At 44.3% G+C, this 20,458-nt stretch overlaps 1 protein-coding gene across 1 annotated transcript; it reads right to left on the bottom strand.

The window, feature by feature from the left end:
• Positions 1-9,709: 9,709 nt before the first annotated feature.
• On the bottom strand, positions 9,710-17,428 carry LOC126950199 (putative DBH-like monooxygenase protein 2). The gene is made up of 13 exons (XM_050783475.1): positions 17,141-17,428; positions 16,352-16,498; positions 15,655-15,816; positions 15,326-15,409; positions 14,312-14,479; positions 14,018-14,120; positions 13,659-13,825; positions 13,217-13,308; positions 12,841-12,937; positions 12,648-12,707; positions 11,066-11,196; positions 10,150-10,264; positions 9,710-9,859 (listed from the first exon to the last, which is right to left on the bottom strand). The coding sequence occupies exons 1-13, from the start codon at positions 17,426-17,428 to the stop codon at positions 9,710-9,712; spliced, it is 1,764 nt and encodes a 587-aa protein (XP_050639432.1).
• Positions 17,429-20,458: the final 3,030 nt, after the last annotated feature.

Here is a 20,458-nt window from a genome sequence, read left to right as displayed (position 1 = left end):
GGTTCAAGCAATTCTCTTGCCTTGGCCTCCTGAGTAGCTGGGATTACAGGCGTGGCTAATTTTTGTATTTTTATTAGAGACAGGATTTCACCATGTTGGTCAGGCTGGTCTCGAACTCCTCACCTTGTGATCCGCACACGGCCTCCCAAAGTGCTGGGATTACAGGTGAATAATCCTGTACGATTACACTGCACTGTGCCCGGCCATAATGTTCTTCTAGGAACACTGTTATTTGATGGTGATCCACAGAATAAATGTGATCATTATTGCTTAGAGAGACCTTGGCTTGTCTCCTGTTCTGGCAGTGAGATGTTGAGTTTCACAGTGTTTTTCCAAAGCCAACTGTGTCCAGCCTCAGCTGAGGTATACACAGGATGCTAATTGTCCCTCAACTTGTCTGCACACGGTTCTATTTATACTCACTTATGTTTTGTCAAAATATGATATTAATATTGAAATATTTGTTGAAATAAGTTATAAACATTTTATAATCTATAAAAATAATTCACATTTGAAGTAGAATAATATTAAGATATAACATCTTGGTATTTTTCAATGTATTATATTTAACATTCAATTTTTAATATTCAAATTATTATTCATCCATTACTCAATCTCACCCTGTTTATAAAATTGTATAATTTTACAACCATAGGGAATATTATAGATGACTTTACAAAACTACTTAATTTTACTGCTGTGGAAAGTAAGGTTCATAGTGATTAAATGATTAAGCAATTTGCGAATGTATTATGGCAATTCATAGTCTATTGATCTTTCTACCACATGGCCCCCAGCTCTGTTTAAAAATATTTCTGAGAGCTTAAAGAAGCCAGCTCCTCCTCTGCACCAGACACTGACCTGCGGCCAAGAGAGTCTTGTCCAAGCCGAGCAGTGGTGGCCAAGAGAGTCTTGTCCTTGGAGAAAATACATTCTATTAGGGTAGGCTAACAATAAATAGGTAAACAATTACATAAGGATAAGATTTCAGGACTCCACTGACAGCATGAATGTGTGCATGGACACTGGCTACCCACACCTCCCCTTCACTTTGCCATGGCCACCAGTGTAATCATGCACACAGAGGCCAGCAACCCCTGCCACAGGTGCCAGTGCAAGCACACACATCGACAACCCTGTCTCCACCTGTGACTCACTGCTGGCGTGAGCCTGTGCAGGAATGTCACAGTCCCGCTTCTGCCAGTACCTGCCTGTCCCAGCCAACATGCACGCATCCTGCTGTGCTGCCACGGCTGCCAACATAACCCATCGGAGTGTTGTGGCTAGTGGACCAGGAATACCTCGGCCCCTCAGCACAGTGGGTTCCTAGCCTTGAGGGGCCAGAGAAGAAAGCTGGGGTCCTGGAACCAGCTCCCTAGAGTTAGAGTACACGGCTCAGGTGTGCTGAGCTGAGCCTTGGGACCCAAAAATCTTCCAGAAACAACCCCAGTGAACTGAACCCATGTTATACCACAATCAAACCCCCAAGGGCATCAAAGAAAATAAAAGCAAGCAAACAAACAAAAAACCATCCAAAGTAGAGCGCCTTCAAAGATTGAAGAAACATCAGCCCACACAGATGAGAAAGAACCAGTGCAAGATGTCTGGCAACTCAAAAAGCCAGAGTGTCTTCTTACCTGCAAATAACTGTACTAGTTCCTCAGTAATGGTTTTTCACTAGGCTGAAATGGCTGAAATGTCAGAAATAGAATTCGGAATATGAATAGTAATGAAGGTCATCAATATCCAGGAAGAAGTCAAAACCTAATCCAAGGAATCTAAGGAATCCAGTGAAACAATACAGGAGACAAAAGACAAAATGGCCATTTAAAGCAAGAACTAAACTGATCTGATAGAGCTGAAAAACTCGCTTCGAGAATTGCAGATACCATCACAAGTACTAATAGCAGAATTGACCAAGCTGAGGAAAGAGTCTCAGAGCTTGAAGAATGGATTGCCAAAATAGTCAGATAAAAAGGAAAAACAATAAAGAAGAATGAACAAAACCTCCAAGAATTATGGGATTATGTAAAATACGAAATCTATGACTCACTGGTGTGCCTGGAAGAGAAGGAGTAAAAGCAAGCAACTTGGAAAACATATTGAGAATATTGTCCATGAAAATTTCCCCAACCTCACTAGACAGGTCAACATTCAAATTCAGGAAATGCAGAGAACCCTGTGAGATATTATACAAGACAACCATTCCAAAGACACATAATCATCAGATTCTCCAAGGTTGAAATGTAAGAAAAAATGTTAAATGCAGCTAGAGAGAAGGGACAGGTAATCTACAAAGGGAACTCAATCATGCTAAGAACAGACATTTCAGCAGAAACCCTACCAACCAGAAGAGATTGCGGGCCTATGGTCAAGTATTCTTAAAGAGAAGAAATTCCAACCAAGGATTTCATATCCAGCAAAACTAAGCTTCGTATACAAAGGATAAATAAGTTCCTTTTCAGACAAGCAAATGCTAAGGAAATTAGTTACCACCAGACCTGCCTTATAAGAGGTCCTTAGAGAAGTGCCAAATACGGAAAGGAAAGACCATTACTGGCCAAGAAGAAGACTTAACTATCTTAAGTATATAGACAGCCAACATTGGAGCACCCAGATTCATAAAACAACTACTTGCTTAATGATTTATTTCTTCTATGAAGCATATGATGATGCCATCAGCTGTGAATCAGAGATGTAGGGAGGTGGTTGTTGGAAGCTTAAGAAAGAAGGTGAAATAGCCATCCTGGAAAGAAGAAACATTAAAAGACAAGGGACCTACCTACACAAGGATTGAAAGCTGTGTTGTACGCCAGTTTGTTGCAAACACGCATGAGTGCTGCTTCTTCTGAAACAGTCAGTTACATGGGTACAACTGAAGGAAGGAAACGTAGATAGAAAATTTGGCCAGAACTGAGATATTACTATGCAAATATGACAGAAAGAGAGAGAGGGTTAATAAAGGTAAGGATGTTTGTAAGGAAGCAGTTATAGTTCTGGCCCATGGAATCTGGCCTGGGAAAGAAGGGAAGTTAGTACAATAAAAGACTGAGTTCAAGAAACTGAGAGGCTGGTATGCTGGACAGAACCACTCTGTGAATATCGTTATTTCCAAAAAGACACAGGAGGAGTGGTGGTAGAAGAGACGGTTGTAGTCATCAATGGATGACTGGTGTGACTTGCAGAGGATGTTGGATGACAGCAACAAGCAGCTGTGGAGGGTAGTAAAGTTCTTAGTACAAACTTTTCAAAGGAGCCGGGGTTTGAGAGAAGAAGAGAAATTGGAAAGGGGAGCAGGGAAGATGTCAGTCTACCTCCACTTATTGCAAAGAGATGGTAGAAACTTTGAGAGAGTTTGTTGCTTTCTAAAGGTCTTTTATTGTGGAGGGGTTTAAGAGAAGGTGTGGGATGGAGTTAGACTGGGGTTGTGCAGAAGAGTGTGTGGATGAGGGCCCTTAGGATGGTGAGTTACCCCAGAGGATTATATTGTGGATGGTGATTTGGCATATGGGGTTATGAGCAAGATAGTAATGGTACTGTGGTTGGAGAGTAAGCAGTGATTTTCCCATGGCTTGAGGGTTTTCTAGATCACATTAGGCAGTGGAAAACCTCAGAAAAGGGGATTGTAATCCAGCTGAGGATTGATTTATTTGAGGAAAAGATGCTTAAAAAATTCCAGGGGATTATTTTCACCCAATATTAGATTTTTACGGTGTGATAATTACAAGAGTAATACAAGCTATTCTAATTTCAGATTAGACTGGACATTATATTTTTCTTCCTGGCAGATTATAACTTATGATTACAACAATTCCTGTGACCTGTATGAAGATACGTATTTCTAATTTCAACTTGAGAGAAATTTAGTCTTTTATTAGATGATTTAAATAGATGATTAGTCAGAGGGAAAATTGATAATATAGAGGACAGTGTGTGTTATAAGATGCAACAGAAACTTTCCCCCAATATATGCCCAGATAAAAGTACACCAGAATAGGAACAGAGTTTAGGGTATATGTAGTTTAAAATTTCCACCCATAAAACAGTTTCGTCCACACCATATATTTCCAGTCTCATCAGCATGTGATTTATACATCCTCAAACGGCTGCCCATTAAATTTTTGGGCAGTATTTATTTTAAAAACATTTTTGTTGGTACTGAGATAAATTCTGGCTTCCCAGAGGTCTACTCAGAAGCTTTAATTTTTCATCTTAAACCGTCTCTCTGATACTGTTTCACTTTTTCGATAATGGCTACTATTTTCTTACCAATCATCCAGATTAAAACTCCTCATTCCTCTAAAACATCTGTCTCACAACATGTAGCTAAAAAAGGATATATATAACATATAATTTATAAATATATATTTATATATGTTTAAAATTTATAAATACATATATATATAATTTGAATTCCACCATCTTGTGGTTATTTAAATAATTATCTATAAAATCCTATTTAGGTATTTTGCAGCCTTAAGCCTTGGATGTTACTACTTGTTATGCCAGACAGCTTGACAGCTGAAATTAGTCCAAGGGTCCAGGGGTATACTATAGCCTGGAGATGGAAAGTTCTGTGCTGAGAATAAAAATTGGTCAAGAACTCTTGCTTGGGAAAACATGCAGGTTTGTTTAGAAACAACAGTTTTCTAATTTTTTTCCAGGTTACTCTTTCTCTGCCTTGTTTCTGTTTTTCCTACGTTCTCCTTTTTTTATTATGTTTTTGTATCAATCCTGTACTGGTTTCTTTGCTTTAATTAATATTTCATTTTCGAATAAGCTTAAATTTGGAGAAAAATTGCAAGTACGGTAACAAATCCCAGTATTCTCTTTATCCATATTTCCCAGTTATCACCTGTAAATTACAAATTGTTCACTATATTTACTTTATCACTTTTCTCTCTTTTTCTCTCTTCCTTTCCCCTGTCTATCTCACAAACATTTGACAGTTTGTATACAATATGCTTCATTATCACAAAAATACTTTAGTGTGTATTTCCTAAAAAGACAAGAACATATTCTCACATAACTACAACATAACCATCCAAACCAGGAAACTAACATGTATAAAACACCACCATAGAATGCACAGACCCCAGTCACATTTCACCAATTGCACCAATAATGTCCTATATAGGAAGCACAAACAACAACAGCAACACAAAAGAAATTAGTCCAGGAGCACAATTGCGTGTTGCATTTAATTGTTTCATTGTTTTATTTTGCTTGTTTTTTTACTCTCCTCTATTATGGAACTATTCCTTAGTTTCTTTTTTTTTTTTCATGATTTTGACATTTGAAGATTACCAGTCAGTTATTTGTAGAATATCCCTCATACTTGGGGGTTACCTAATATGTCCTCATGATTGCACCGAGGTTATGCACTTTTGACGGAAATAACACAGGCATGATGTTGGGCCCATCTCAGTCTTCCCTATCAGGAGCCACACAGTGTCCATCTGTCCATCATTGCTAAGTTTCTGTGGGATTACTTGGTTGAGGTGGTGTCTTCCAGGTTTCTAAAGCTACTATATTTTCTCAGCATAATTAATAAATATATTGTGAGAAAATACTTTGAAGCTATGCAGCTATCCCATTTGTTAGTTTTGGTATCCATTGATGATTCCTGCTGAATCAATTATTACTCTGAATTTTGTTAAACAGTGATTTTGTATATCCTTATTCCTTCTGCATTTGCTATTTTGCATGGGAAGAACTTGTCTTTCTTTGCTATTTATTTATTGAGGAATGTTCGGTAATAGCCACTTTCTAAGGCCTCTAAACGTGCCCCTTCTCTGAGATCCCCACATAGTCTCACAATCTAGCAACTAAAATTCTAACTACAGGAAATCAGGGGTCTTCCAGGATTTATTTCCACTGATGTTCATTTTGACTGGTCAATGCCTGTGCTGTGGCTTAAATGTGTGGTATTAGAATGTGATTTCTGTTCCATCCAGGAAGTAGGCTAGTGAAGAACATTTGAACTTCTAATTCAGGGGTCCTCAGTCTTAATAGCATATTGTTCAACGCTAGGCCTCTGGAGTAGTGACACAGAGTTTGCTGAGACTATAGTTCTGGTTTCTAGGGGATTAAGATCCCTCTAAACACCTTTGGATATCCAGAGTAGGAGTTCCTCTTAGATGACATGAACAATGAGCAAAGCGATTCATAGATGAGAATGGAGAAATGCCTCGAGAATTCCATAATCTACAAATGCCTGGGTGGTACCTCATCATCAGGTGATGCTAATATGCAGTCAAGATTGACAGCCACTGGGTTCGTGTAGTTGAGAGCTTTCCTGTTCATTCTCAGCTAACTAAGTAGTAGCAGAGAATTAGACACTGATGGAAACCCTCGCAAACAGAGAGAAGAAACTAAATTATTAGACTCACGAAGGTATGGAGAGGGAGGGAGGAAGACAGAAAGAGGAGAAGGAGGAGGAGAAATAAGAAAAAACAGAAGGAGAAAGAAATGGAGCCAAATGTAATCAATGGTTAGATTTGGGTAAAGAATATATGTGAGTTACTGCCCTTCTTTATGAATTTGAAATTGTATCAAAATATTCTTAATTCACAGGAAAAGACAAAAGTCACTGTAAACATTAGCCCATGGCTCCTCTTGTCCTCGTAGAACCACAGAGAAAAGTAAAACTATGGAATACATCTTTTGTTTACCCTCCACATTTAATATGGAGTTGTGAGTAGAGGAGGTGAGGGAGAAAAGGAATTACATTCTCATAGTCACTAGGAGCAAACCTGACCTCAGAAACCCCTGAAGGATGAGAGATGTCAGACAGGCCCAAGTGACAGAGTGTTCTCGGAGGAAGTTGGGATATTTTTCTCCTGCAGCGTGTAATGCAGTCGGGAAACTACCATCCAGAACGTATGATCTGGAGAGGATCCTGAAGTCATCGAGTTCAAGCTCCCACCACCTGTGGGAGTGTTTAAAGCACTTTACCAGTGGTATTCATATGCACTCTCTGTCTAATATGTATAATACAAACACACACCTTTTAACTATAGAAATGCATTATTCTCTACAGGTTGACAAATATATAGTCCATTTCCTGAGGCGACTGGAAGAGGAAACATTAGGTGGCATGGAGTAAGGCTCAGAGGGGGACAGTGTGAGCTCAGGGAGAGAATGGCTGCTGAGGGGCTTGTAGGCATGTAACTGCAGCTCTGTAAGGGAAGATAAATGCATGATCCATTTCCTGTTTATTTCAGTGGCACCTGTTCTTGACCTGATGTCAAGCAGATAGACGGTGCTCAATAAATATGTTCATGATGACTGAATGCTGAGACGAGCAATAGATAGAAAAATAAAAGGAGAAAAAGGAGGCTAGAAAGGAATATAAAATTGAAGGAGAGAGCAAGGAAGAACAGCACAGCCTGGGAATCTAATTGGCCATGACCTGGGCAAAGGGAGCCATTGGAAGGTTCTGGCTGCAGAATCTGGGGGCGCTGCCCAGCTTGAACCTGCTAGAAAAGGCCCAAGAGTAAGACTACAGCACAAACTGAGGGATAGCATCTGAAATCCAGCCAAAAAGGTTTTGTTTTGTTTTGTTTTGTGTGTGTGTGTTTACCTAAAAGATGCTGAAAGAGTATGCTTGGGGACACTTGGAGAAAAACAAGTTGGATTAGAAATGATAGACTTGCTCACAAATTGGACAAAGCAATGAAGAACAAGTGATCTGTTCTGGTTGTTTTAAGTTTTAATGTAGTTAATATTTTTATCTGTGTGTTTCCTCATACTGTAGAGAGTACAGTCATCCCTAGGTATACGTGAAAGATTCATTCCAGGACTGCCCATAGATACCAAATTTCAAGTATACTCAAATCCCGTAGTGGGCCCTTCACAACTTGTGTATACAAAGAAAATCAGTCCTCCATGTATACAGGTTTTGCATCCCATAAATACTCTATTCTCAATATGCACATTTGGTTGAAAAAATTCATGTATAAGTGAACCAATGCAGTCCAAACCTGTGTTGTTCAAGGGTCAACTATATTGTGTTTACCTCAAATAGTGGGCAGACATCTTTGGATTATTACATAAAATGATAATTTTAATTTCCCTTGAATAGTGACAAAGGAGAAGACCAGCAATGAATAGAGACACCGTAGGATTCAGTTGAGCCTAGTTTTTTTTCATAATCACGAACTTTAAAACGCATCTTCAGGTACAGCAAGCCCCGTGCTCAAACACGGCCTGGAAGTGATGCTGATCTATGAGAAGGGTCAACGTTGAGACTGCAGGCACTGAATGTGAACACCGAGGATTTTGCAGAGTCTCAAAGTGGAGCATCCAGAATTCTCCAGGGGAAAAGACAGCAAAGGCCAAGGGCTCATTACCTCTCATGTCACCAATCCCAGAAGGACATATTGCTCTGCCAGGAAGCAGAGCTATGATATTAGTTCAACACTAGGCCTCTGGAGTAGTGACACAGAGTTCGCTGAGGCCGTAGTCCTGGTTTCCAGAGGATTCAGATCCCTCTAAACACCTTTGGATATCCAGAGTAGGGGTCCCTCTTAGATGACATGAACAATGAGCAAAGCGATTCATAGATGAGAATGGTGACTTTAAAACTTGAAGAATAGGGTGGTGCTGAGCCTGTCAAGCTTAGAAAAATACATAAATACCTCCAGAAATTCTCAAGGCAGCCACAGTGAAAATTGTCCTTTCCTGAAAACTGAAGTTGTGAACTGCAGCCTGACTCCATGAACCATTTGCACCTAGTCACTGCTCTGTTCCTGTGCGAACCTCCTTGACATGCCTGGGCTCCAGTGCTAAAGACTGCCTCTCTCTGTCTTGCCCTTGTCCTGATCTTAGCATTCAATCCAGCCTGCCTGCTCAGGTAGGCTCTTGAAACCTAGTGGCCTCAGTCTTGACAACGTGATACTCAATGGGATAAACAAAGATCGTTGGACAGCAGGGATACAGGTGAGGAGAGCAAAGCTGTGCATTAAATGTCACATTTGGACAACCAGGTCCTCAAGTGCTCCCTGAGGACCTAATATAGAGCAATTTGAGACCATCCAGCTGCCCCTTCTGGAATAAAAGCTCAAAGGAAAGAGATGGCAACAGGAAGCGAGCCGAGTTTTCTTTAATACGATGTATTGAGATGTGTCCTTTATAAACAGAGCCCCTCCCTTTACTGCAATTATTGTTTTCTCTCCCCAACTTACAGGGCCAGGCACAAATGCCAGAAGGAAGAGAAACAGAAACCACCTCCAGGGCCAGGTATGGGCCAAGGGAGGTTTACAGGGCTCTCTCTCTGATTCAAGTCCCTTCCTTTCCATACATCTTCTTAAGAAAGCTGGGGCACCAGCCTTCTCAGAGAGTGGATCCATTACCTCACACCCAGGCTTGGAACAAGACTCTGCCAGAAAATATGTGGCCCCACCAGTGATTCTAATGCTTTAGAGGATGATTTGCATAGTTTGTCACAGAAGAATATTTATGGAATATGTGCAGTGCCCAGGCCTGCAGTGTCAAGACCTGGGTCATGAGAAGGAACACAGATGAGGGATTTGGGGCGGGGGGCAACGCAGGGAGGAGTTTCTGTGTTTGATAATAAGGGAGGACTGAGGAGAGAGCGTCGTGGGTATGTACGTGAAGAGACAGCATCAGACTCCAGTCTGCGGCATGGCCAGGAGCCAGGAGAGTGTGCGCTGCACCAGCAGGACGGCCGCCAGGGAGAGATGCCTCAGGGTGGCCCTGCTAGAGCTTGAGAGGGCCTGAAGCCTGCAGGGGTCTTGTCGTGGACCTCCACTTTGCCTCCCAAGGACTCCAAGCAGGGCCCCCGGGGAGTAGGGATGATGTCTGGAATCCAGCCTGTTGTGTTTTCCACCACCTCCTGCAAGAGAGGGGAGAAAACAAGCTAAAGGTAAAGATCTCCCTTTTCTTTCCTGAGATCATCCCCAGTCCTCACAGCGCTCACAGGCTAACCATGAGGCTCTGACCACATCTGCAACCCAGGACAGCAACAACTCACCTTTCTGCTTTCTCAGCACCCTGTTCCCTGACCCAGTGTTCCTACCATTGCCATTCACGTCCCTCATTCTTCTCTTTTCTTGCTTCCAACCAGCACCACCCCCCACCCCTCCATCTCTAACTCTAGAGGGTGGTCTCTCCTGGGACACTCACATCAATGGTCTTTATTATCACTGTCTGCTGGGCCTCCTTACAGGCTTTCTCAGCTTTCTTAATGCTCTCCGGGGTCCACTCGACATTGTTCATGGCCATGATTCCCTCCATGGAGCTGCCGTGGGTGGTAGGATCAGGACAGGGGGAACAAATCGTAGTTTAGGGTTGACTTAGAGCTTTGGCAAAATATGTACCCTCATTTTTGTTAGAATCAATTCCATGTCAGCAAAAGCCGTAAGTAATGTCTTACAATACAAAGAGAAAATTATAAGGAGTTTGACAAGAGAAATATGAGAACTCAGAGATGAGAATTTTAAAACATGAAAAAGCCGATCTTCTGACTCTTTAGGAAGTGGTTCTTCCTCTGGAGGGCATGGAGTGAGACAGGTTCCCTGAAGTCACTTTATTGCCTCCTTCTTGGAAGCAATTTCATTGCCCTGAAATTGTATGTGAAATAGGATGTATTTGCACAGATGTACATTTTTTTCATGCAAAAACATTTCATAGTTCTCATGAGAACCTCAGAGGGGATCCTTACCCCAAAGTAATGAAAGGTCATGACTTGAAAGTAAACACAGTCTTTGGCTGAGTCAAGTAGTGTATGCGAAAAAAGGCAGACAAAGAATTTGTAAATAAAGGATCTCACTTCTAGGGTTCAGATTTATCGGTTCCTCTGAATGACCTTGCTGATATGGGAAAAGAAGTCCCACAAAAATTCCTGTCTTGTGCCAGAGCTTTCAGAGTTAGATCCTGATGGGAATAGGAGTGAGGTGGGCAGGAGCTGGTCAGGCAGCCCCTGAAGGAATCTTGGCTCACCAGCTTAGGAGGTAGTGGGTAGGGCTTCTTTTCTTCCTCCCCCAGTCCTCCCCAAGGACCCTCCCCAACACACGAGGTCTTATATTTCAGGATGACTCACTCTGATGCCTCCTCCCCCAGTTCGTGGGCCACGTAGATAATGTCAGGGTACCCCATGCAGCTGGAGATGTTATTTCGCGGATAGTAGAAGAGGAAGATGAGGCACATCTCATTAATGGTGCTGGGGCCTCCCTGGAGGACATAGACAAAGACAGAGAGACAGAGATACAAAGGCACGCAGAGAGAGGAGGACAAAGCAAACAGAAAATAGTTGAAGTGGTTTTCTTACCAGTGATGCCATTCTCCTTTTCCCTTAAGGTAGAGCCAGCTCACTCCCCTATTTGCTGCTCTGTTTTCACTGGTGGACAATTATTGATATTATTTCCAAAAAACCATTCCATATATCTGCCCTGTCCTCAGCTTCACTGCCACTATCCTGGTTTGGGCTAGATCATCTGCCTCTCCACTAGTGTCAGTTACTCATCTGTTCTAATTGCAATCTGACCTCTGTAGAGCTGCCAGACAAGTTGTTTATAATTGAGCTTGCATCCTGCCATTTGCCTATTCCGAAACCTCCAGTGGCTTCCAGTAGTCCATTAAACAATAGTCAGTCATCACTAAACCAATTATTTGATTCTATCTAAGAAATTCCAACCTATTCATTCATTCCATTTACTTACCTGGCAAATATTTACAGAGTTAGCCCTGCTGTCCTGGAGATATAGGTAGGTCAGGATCACCCCTGCTTCAAGGACTGTTTCCAAGTTTATCATCCTCATCCTCATTCCATTCCTTCAGATATCTTTTCCCAATTTTTAACTTCCAGCCAAACTTCTTCATGTGCACCCCATGCTTTCCTTATATATGGCTTTCTCAGTTTTCTCCTTCTCCGGAGTTCCCCTTCTCTATGTGCCTAAAACAGGACTCATTCACCTACATCACATGTTCAGTTCACTGTGGTAGGATCTCGTGATTCTTTCCTGTGAATTTCCCCAGTGGATTATTCCCATTCTTCTTTCATGGTATATATCACTTACTACCTTATATTATAATCATTTGTAGGGCAGTATTTTTTTCCTCAGTAGCCTGCAACACCTTTTGAACCCCACAAGCACTGAACCACTCCTGATGCACAAAACGGGGGATTTTCTTGTGATCATGGAAACAATAACCAACTTTAACTGATCATCTACTACAAGTCAGGCAATGATCTAGGTGTTTTGCGTGTGTCAACCAACTCTCACAACAATCTTTATGAGGTAGAAAGTAGTATTAATCTTATGCAAATTGGGAAACTAAGATACAAAGAAGTCAAATAACTTGTCTAAAAATGTACTAAATGATTGTGCTGACATTCAAACCCAGGCAGTGAGGCCCCAGCATCTCTGCTCTTAGTCGCTATAGCATACTATATTTCCATGATCTTGGTGGGTTATTGGCAGAGAATGTGAGAAATCCCTGTTCCTATCTTAGATGCATGGGGTGTGAGAACATGAAAAGCCCTGTGTGGATATGTGATGCCATTGGAGGAAGGAAGGGGCTTCAGTGAAATCACAGGGGTCACTGGATAGCGAAAGCTATGAGTGGGCTCTCCACTGGGGTTATGGTCCATGGTGACCATGGTGGGGAGAGAGGTCACTTACAAATGTCATGAAGTCACGGTCCAGTGTCTGGTAGTGACATTCTACCAGCAATTCATCTCCCTGTTCAGAGTGAAACATGAAGGCTGAGAGTAAGACACAGAGGGACTGGTACAGCTTGAGAACTTTCTTGGCTGGCAGTAATGACATATGATGCTGCTGCCCCCAACTCTTCTGGCCTCCCTCAGACTCTCACCGGCTTGATCTCCACTCGAGAGGGCAAATCTCGAGTCTCCTGCAGATTGAAGTCGTAGGAATCGTCTTTACAGATTGTTCGAAGTTGTGTTCCATTCCTAGAGGAAGGCGAGAATTCAGTAAAAAAGAGAAGATGAAATAGAGAGGGATCTGCCAATAAAGATGTAGCACGTGGGTGGGGTCATTCTGTGAGTAGATTATCCACAAAAATAAACAAAAAACTTCTTCCACAGTCTTATTCCAGTTATTTCTACTCCAAAGATAGTTCTAGCTCTTCCTTATTCTCAACCGGGCATAACTGTATGCTACAGAATAAATCACTGTTCTTAAAATTCATTCCCAACTACAGAAGGGAAAGCTTCGAGGTCTTTCCTCACCTGTATTGCACGGCTTGCAGAGCCTGTCCAGCCAAGTGGGTGTGCAGCAGGTAGCCATACACCTGTATGTCAGGCACGGGGGCTCCATTCATCTGTAACAGGGAAGAGGTGCACCTGATTTGTTAAGGACTCTGTTCTTGACCTGCTGCTTGATTTTCCTCCCTTGATATTTGACACCTTCCTCTGATGACTGACATTTGCCAATGTAATTCTTATTAAACCTTTCTGGCCCTTCTTCCTTCCCCACTCCCCTTGTTCTTAAAGCCCCTACTCCTTCCCTTCCTTGCAAAAGTCATGTTAGTGAATTTCCTGAGCACCAGGCTGTAATTATTCTCCAAGTCTGGGGCTCAGGCTGTGTGGGCTTGTGGATCAGACCAGGTCTGGGATGGGGGGCGAGGAGAGTGTGTCTCCTCCTCAGGAAGGGTGCGCCTCCCAGCTCCACCTCCTCAAACTTCTCTGTCCTACACAGCCCGTAGGACAGGAAGGACTCAGCGCCCGGGGGGATGAAGTGGATGGGAAACGTGAAGAAGCCCAGCTGGAGGACGCCCATGTCATATTTGCGCAGCTGAGAAGTGTAGTACACGCGAATCCCCGAGGAATCATACACACCTGGTGCAGAGAGGAAAAGTCAATCACAGGAGGCAGGAGAGCGGGTCACAATGCGGACAGAAAGAGGCCCAGGAAAGCTGGAGTGGGGCTGTGACCACACAGAGTCAGCACACATCCCACAGTGCGCTCCCAATACCGAAAGAACCAGCCAGCCCCACCAGCCTCCCTTCCTTAAATCCTCTGAGTGCTCACCAGGCAGGTTGTTAAAATTGCTGTAATGAATCTCCAGTCGGATCCACTGAGGGTCCAAGGGAGTCCCAATAGAGACACCCACATCATCTGGAAACTGGTAGCTCTGTTGGAAGAAGGGACACTTGGCAGCAAGAAGGACTGGGAACCAGGTGTAGGGACTTGGGGCTCCTGGCCTTGTTTTCTAATTGTCATCCCAGACTTCCCCTATCCGCTGGTCTTCCACCAGCCCAGTGATCTCATTACCCAACCACATGCACCTGCTTAGCCATGTGTTTCCCCCATCACAGGACTCACAGTGCCCCCGACAGCCCAGCCCACGATGACCTGTGAGCAGAGGGAGAAGGCAGGGTCGGCCCCATAGCAGTCGCTGATGCCTGTGGGGAGAATGCTAGCATTGCCACAGGCATACACCAGGATGTGATGCACCATTGTCTCATTGTGGTAGACCAACTTAGGCTCAAACTGGGTGGAAAAAGGAGAGCAGAGCATGATCAAGACCACCTACGTCAAATCCATATTATCTTCCTTCCTTTTTGTCAAATAAAACTATACCCATTTCCCTCTTCTCTCTGTTTGTCTCTCTCCCTTTTTCTCTGGTTTTGTTCCCCAAGCTATCATTTTCCCACCCACTCAGTTTGACTCTTCTCTCAACTCCCTCCTCCTTTAAGCCTTTTCTTATGAAAAGAGAGCAGACATATGAAATCTAGCGAGGGACATTCCAAGACTTCTGCCTTCCCTTAGTAACCTCCTCAGTTCACTGTATCTGAACATGTAGCCATGCCTTCTCAAATTATCTGCCTAAAGAAAAAAAGTCTCCACATTTGTCACTTACGATTGTGAGATCATACCTTTATTTATTTGATCAAAATTGAAATCACTCAAATATGAAATTGGGTTACCTAGTTTGAGTTCATTCTAGCCAGACTTCACTAACCTCCTGACAGCCCCTGGCCACATCCTCTCCCTGCCTTTACCTCCTCTTGGGCTAAGAAAGCACAATTCTGGGGCCAGGTTGAGGCTCATACTTTGTTCTTTGCAAACAATTATTAATTCGTAACCTTCATCAACATGTCTGTTGCATTGTGGGGCTTAAATAAAACAGAGCTGGGAGTTACAGTTCTGGGCTCAGGAAATGATGTAGCCACGGCCTCCACCAAGCCCCGCCTGTCCCCCTGTTCTTGCAACTACTTCCCTCTTGCTTCCTCCAAGAAATTTTCCAGACTTCATCATCCGGGGTTGACCACACCCCCCGCTCCGCTCCAGCACCCTTCCCTGCCTTGACAATGCCCCCCATCTGGTCCACTATACCTTGTAAATGTGATGTTTCTCGCTAACAATGGGGAGAGGAAGAAAGGTGCAGGCGTACGTGGTGTCATCCTCTGGAATGAGGAACTGTGGAAGGGTGCACAGAAGCTGAACCAGATGACAGTGAGGCTCCAAAGAAATAGGGTAAGGGCCAGGCCAGGGAAGGAGTTTCATGTTAGGGTCAGACTGGCAGTCCTTAGGGGACAGAGAAGAGTCAGAGTAATCTCCACCCAAGGGATGTACTGAATACTGAGTGCTAGAGGCGGAATCTGGGTTGAGTGGGGAAAGGAGAAGGGAGCTGGAGGCTGCTGGGTGGGACCAAGGCATCTTACATCAGTGATCTCCAAGTCATGGATGATGGTGTCCTTGGGGACATCCAGATCATCAGGGTGGACAACTTGTAGCAGAAAGATGGACTTGACAAAAGTACGCTCCTGATCCAGCTTCAGAGTGTCATCCAGACCATAGGCGGCCAGCACCCTCACAGTGTCACTCTGCGGGGTGCCGTGAACATTGAGGTGCTGCCACCTCCCAGCAGCACTCTGCATATCCCTGCACCCAAGGACCTACACAAGGTACTTGCTCATATCTACATGGTGGAATGGAAGGAGCTTCACACTAGGGGTGAGAACTGGTCAGGTTCTATTTCTGCCTCTGAGGCTCACTTGCTGGTGATCTTGAGCAAGTCACATTCCCTCTCGCATGCCCTCTCTAAGCCTGTGTCCACATCTGTAAAATGAAAGGACTGAATTAAACTCTTAAATCCTGATGCTCTAAAGGTCAACGAAACTGGTTAGAATTCTTCAAGAGGAGAACCCTGGGGTGGGTGGGCAGGAGGTGAATCAGTAGGAGGCCACCCTGCGGAAGGCTTGTGGATTTCAACAGGTGGCACAATTGGAATATGACCTGAGAAGGCTGAGAGGAATAGAAGTCCTGGGAATGATGACTAGCTGCCTGACTGGGGGCAACTACCTCTCCAGAAGGAAAACCTGCTTGTGATTAAATGCTTTTCTCTGCTCGCTATTTTACCGTAATATCCAGGTCATGCGGGTCACAGGAGCGGAAGGGCCTGGAAAAGCGCATGGTGGTGTAGACAGCATCTTCTGTCAGCCCCAGCAGCTCAGCATCCTGGCTCCCATCCTCCTTCAGAGCGTCTCCATTTACCAAGTGCTGATCCTTGGGTCCAGTGAAGGTCAAGAAGTAAGAACTAGGAACTCATGCTTTGGAGCAGTAGCTGTCCCTTCAGCTCACCTAGGATACTAGAGTAGCAGAACCCAGGTGTTCTCTATTATGTAGTTTTCTCCTTGGGCAGAGCATGGGCTGAAGAACATGGCAGAGCACCCTTTTATGGATAATGGAGTTTCACCACCTGACCTTGCTTTACTTCTCCCATTTCAAATCTCATCTCCATAAAGTCTGATATTCCTGCATCCCTAATACTTGAAGGCTCACATATTATCTGAAGTATGCATGACATTCATTTTCTCTCATGTGGCTCTTCATGTAACTCTTTCTCAAACAGCTTTGAATTTTCCCCAGTGACCTGCATTTAGTGGGCTATCAGCAAGTAAGGAGTGCAAAAGTATCTCACAATTTAATGGTTTCATTCTCTCAGCAGTCTTAGAGACATGCGGTATAGAAGACCTAGATTTCAAACTCTACAGTGGATTATTTCTGGAGGGAGACAACCAGCATTCAGCGGGCATTCTGGGAGTGTGTTTAGATATCCTTGGGGAATGTGGATTGTTTCTGGACAGGAAACCAACCTCAACCCAACAAAGACCCTCATCCTTGGAAGCAAGTCGCCCTCAGACTTACCGAGAAATAGACATTGCCATTGGGCAAGACTCCTCCAGCAACCAGATCACTTCCCATGTTGGTGTAGCGATTTGTTACACCTAAGCCCACCCAGCCAGCAGTCCGGACCTGGAGCTCAAAACTGATGATTTCAGCCTCAAGGTCAAAGTCCCAACGCAGGAAAATGACATTGGAAGGATCTAGGAACCTGGAATAGCGCAGGCGAGATGTGGGGCCAGGGCGGTTGCTTTGTAAGGGGGCTGCCAGGGCCAAAAGTGGAAAAAGCCTGAAGAGAAGGTCATGGGCCATGGCTCCTGGGACCTGGAGCATCTCCCCTGCAGAGGAACATTTGAGAGCTTCGGAGTTTTATGTCCTACCTGGGCCAGGCACCATGCCATGGGGGAGGGCCAGGCTGGGGCACTTCTGATCTGATTATCCTTCAGGTTCAGAGTGGTGCCCCTTACATAACTCTGGAGGTGAGAGTGCCCAGAGAGGATACAGGCCAGGTGGCGTTCACTCTGAAGCAGGGGCCTGGCAGAAAATTCTCAGGATTGGGTCATTTAGACTTTCCACCCTGACCCCATGCCAGCGTGCTGCCAGTGGGGACCCTGCAGAATCAAGAAAGTTTAGTTTCTTTTTCTCCCCCTCCCTTCCTGCCCCCCTCTTCCATCTTCTATCCTGGGATGTCTTTACAGGACATTCTGCCTCTGGAATATGCCCCTACCCCACTTTTTATGGGCATTTTCCATTTTGTCTATGTATAGAACTGCAGTACTAGCAGGGATGTGGGACCGCTTGTAAACCTAGTCTTTTAGTTTCCCAGTGCAGTGCAGGAAGGAGGGAAGTTGCTGGCAGGGACTGCGGGGAAGGCTGTGATTTCCATCTGCTGGAGGAGGCTTTGCTACTAATCCCTAGAAAGACACTGAGAGGAGGGATAATCAGCTTCTCAGATGGTTGAGTCTGGGGCAGCTTTGGTTTTCTGCACACTCCTGGGGAGGAGCAGGAAGCGGGGGGAGGTGAGGGGAAGAAGAGGGAGAAGATGAGAAACAAACATGAGTTCGCCTTTGGGATGCTTTGTGCTTTCCCTTCCGGCCATCAATTACCTTTCAGAGAAATCAGTTTAACGGCTCCTTGGCAGGCTGAACTTGCCCGATTGAGCACATTAGTATTATGCAAACAATGTAAGCAACACAGAAGGAAGGTTAGAATATTACAACACCAGAATAGAAAAGAACTTTAGAGCCACTTAGTTTTCCAAACATTCCAATCCAGTTAATTTCTAGATGATGTGAAACGGGAGCTCCAAAGGATAACAAGAGTGGTGCTTGATGCCCCTTGAGTCAATGGCAGGTCATGGTACCTGACCATAATTTCCTTAGGCCACAGATACCTCACAGGTACCAGATCCCTGCCATGCACTTCCACATGGCTTGTCCTGAAAGAGGAATTTAGTGACATTTGTTGGATGCTTCTTAGGGAAGAAATCAAAGTCTGACTCTAACTCCACAGTATTTCCTCCCTGGAGACTGACACAGCTGACCTAGAGCTAGAAGTCACCTCATCTGACTCCCGGTTGCTGGCTCTCCATTTGACAATGGAGAAGACATGGGCCCTGAGGGCCTCTCCCATACAGACTGGACCTCACATCTCCACAGAGGAATTCAGCTCAGGTGTGGGTGTACGGATGCCAGTGCGATCTGCTTACAGCTTCTCATTGCAGGCACAGTCTTCGTTTTAGCTACTGAGCTCCTCAAAGCTGGTAAGGACTCAGCTAAAGTTGTTTGCTGCTACTGTGAGCACTTGAGTAGTAGCTGGGGTGGGGTGAGGGAGAAAACAAATGCCCCAAGGGGGCAGTCACAACCCCTAACTCTACGACTGACAGAGAAGGTAGGGAGCTAGGCAGCCACCTGGAAGCAAGAGGCGTATCTTGGCCCAGGACCAGAGCTAAGCCAAGAGGAGAGGAGAGGTCGGAGCCTGGGAGGCACTGACCTTGAGGAGCAATAACACCAGAGAGATAACAGGTGCACGGAGACACTCTGATCCCAATCTCACTTGAGGATTAAGGGAGGGGGCAGCAGGGAGACAGGAGAGCCAGTCCTGTAAATTGAGACGGGCCCAGGATCCCTTATCCTGCAATCTGTCCTGCTGGCCAGAGCACCCTCCTCAGCAAAGAGGCAACGTACTCACCAAAGAGCTGGAGCAGCGACTGCAGACTCAGGGGGTCTCTTCTCCTGGACCCTTATCTGGCTTCCACCCCAGGAAGCCAGGCCTTTGCGACACCTACATGGGGCTCTCTAGGGAGATGGGGCTGGGGTTGACCCTGCTTCCCTTCTGCATTTATCGAGTGCCTGTGACAGGAAAGACACCGCAGGAGGGATACTGACCTGAGGGCAGTGCAGTCCCAGTTCTTGAAATAGTGAAGTTCAGCTTCTAAACTCCTCTGTGCCTCCTTCTTGCTCTCTGTAAAACACTGAGGTTGGAGAGATGGTGGATACAGGGCCTTTTAAGTCGAATTTCCCAGATGATTGGTTTCCAAGCTTTCTGAAAAATGAGGCCTCTTGTCAATGTTGAAAAATAGGTGGATCTCCTTCTTTTTTATGGCTGAACTTAAAGAATGTAATTGGATTGTTTGTAACTCAAAGGATAAATTCTTTTTATTTATTTATTTATTTATTGAGACAAGGTCTCAGCTTGTCACCTAGGCTGGATTGCAGTGGCGTAATCATGGTTCACTGCAGCCTGGACCTCTCAGGCTCAGGCGACCCTCCTGCCTCAGCCTCCTGAGTAGCTGGGATTGTAGGTGTACACCACTATGCTCAGCTAATTTTTGTATTTTTTGTAGAGACAGCGCTTCACCATGTTGCCCAAACTGGTCTCAAACTCCTGGGCTCAAGCGATCCGCCTGCCTCCGCCTTCCAAACTGCTGGAATTACAGGCATGAGCCACTGTACCCGGCCTAGGCTAAATGCTTGATGTGCTTATTTCACATTGCATGCCTGTATCAAAATATCTCATGTACCCTACACCTACTATGTACCCATAAAATTTTTTAAAAATAATTTTAAAAATTAAAAAAATTATGAGAATTCAAGCTTTTTAAAAAAATTATACTTCAAGTTCTAGGGTACATAATCTCGGTTGAGTACTAAGTGAATGGTAATTAAAGACTGAAGTGACTACCAGTTGTCATATTTTAATTGAATTTAAAATTTACCATTGCAGTCATAGAAGTCAGCTCTTACTGAAAGCTTGGTCTGTGCCAAGCTCTATTCTAAAATATATTGACCCTCCATTTATAGTTTTTGTTATTATTTCCATCCTATGGATGAAGCTACAGAA

This window comes from Macaca thibetana, chromosome 3, assembly GCF_024542745.1.
Source record: "Macaca thibetana thibetana isolate TM-01 chromosome 3, ASM2454274v1, whole genome shotgun sequence".
NCBI lineage: Eukaryota > Metazoa > Chordata > Mammalia > Primates > Cercopithecidae > Macaca > Macaca thibetana.
Note: the sequence above shows the minus strand (reverse complement) of the source record. Positions and strands in the feature narration are given on the sequence as shown.

Coding starts and splice junctions, on each gene's coding strand:
- LOC126950199 (XM_050783475.1), bottom strand. CDS start 17,428: ATGGCCCATGACCTTCTCTTCAGGCTTTTTCCACTTTTGGCCCTGGCA. Junction 15,410..15,654: donor ATGACTTGGAGATCACTGAT/GTAAGATGCCTT, acceptor ACCCTTCCACAG/TTCCTCATTCCAGAGGATGA. Junction 14,480..15,325: donor AGAAACATCACATTTACAAG/GTATAGTGGACC, acceptor TTTTCCACCCAG/TTTGAGCCTAAGTTGGTCTA.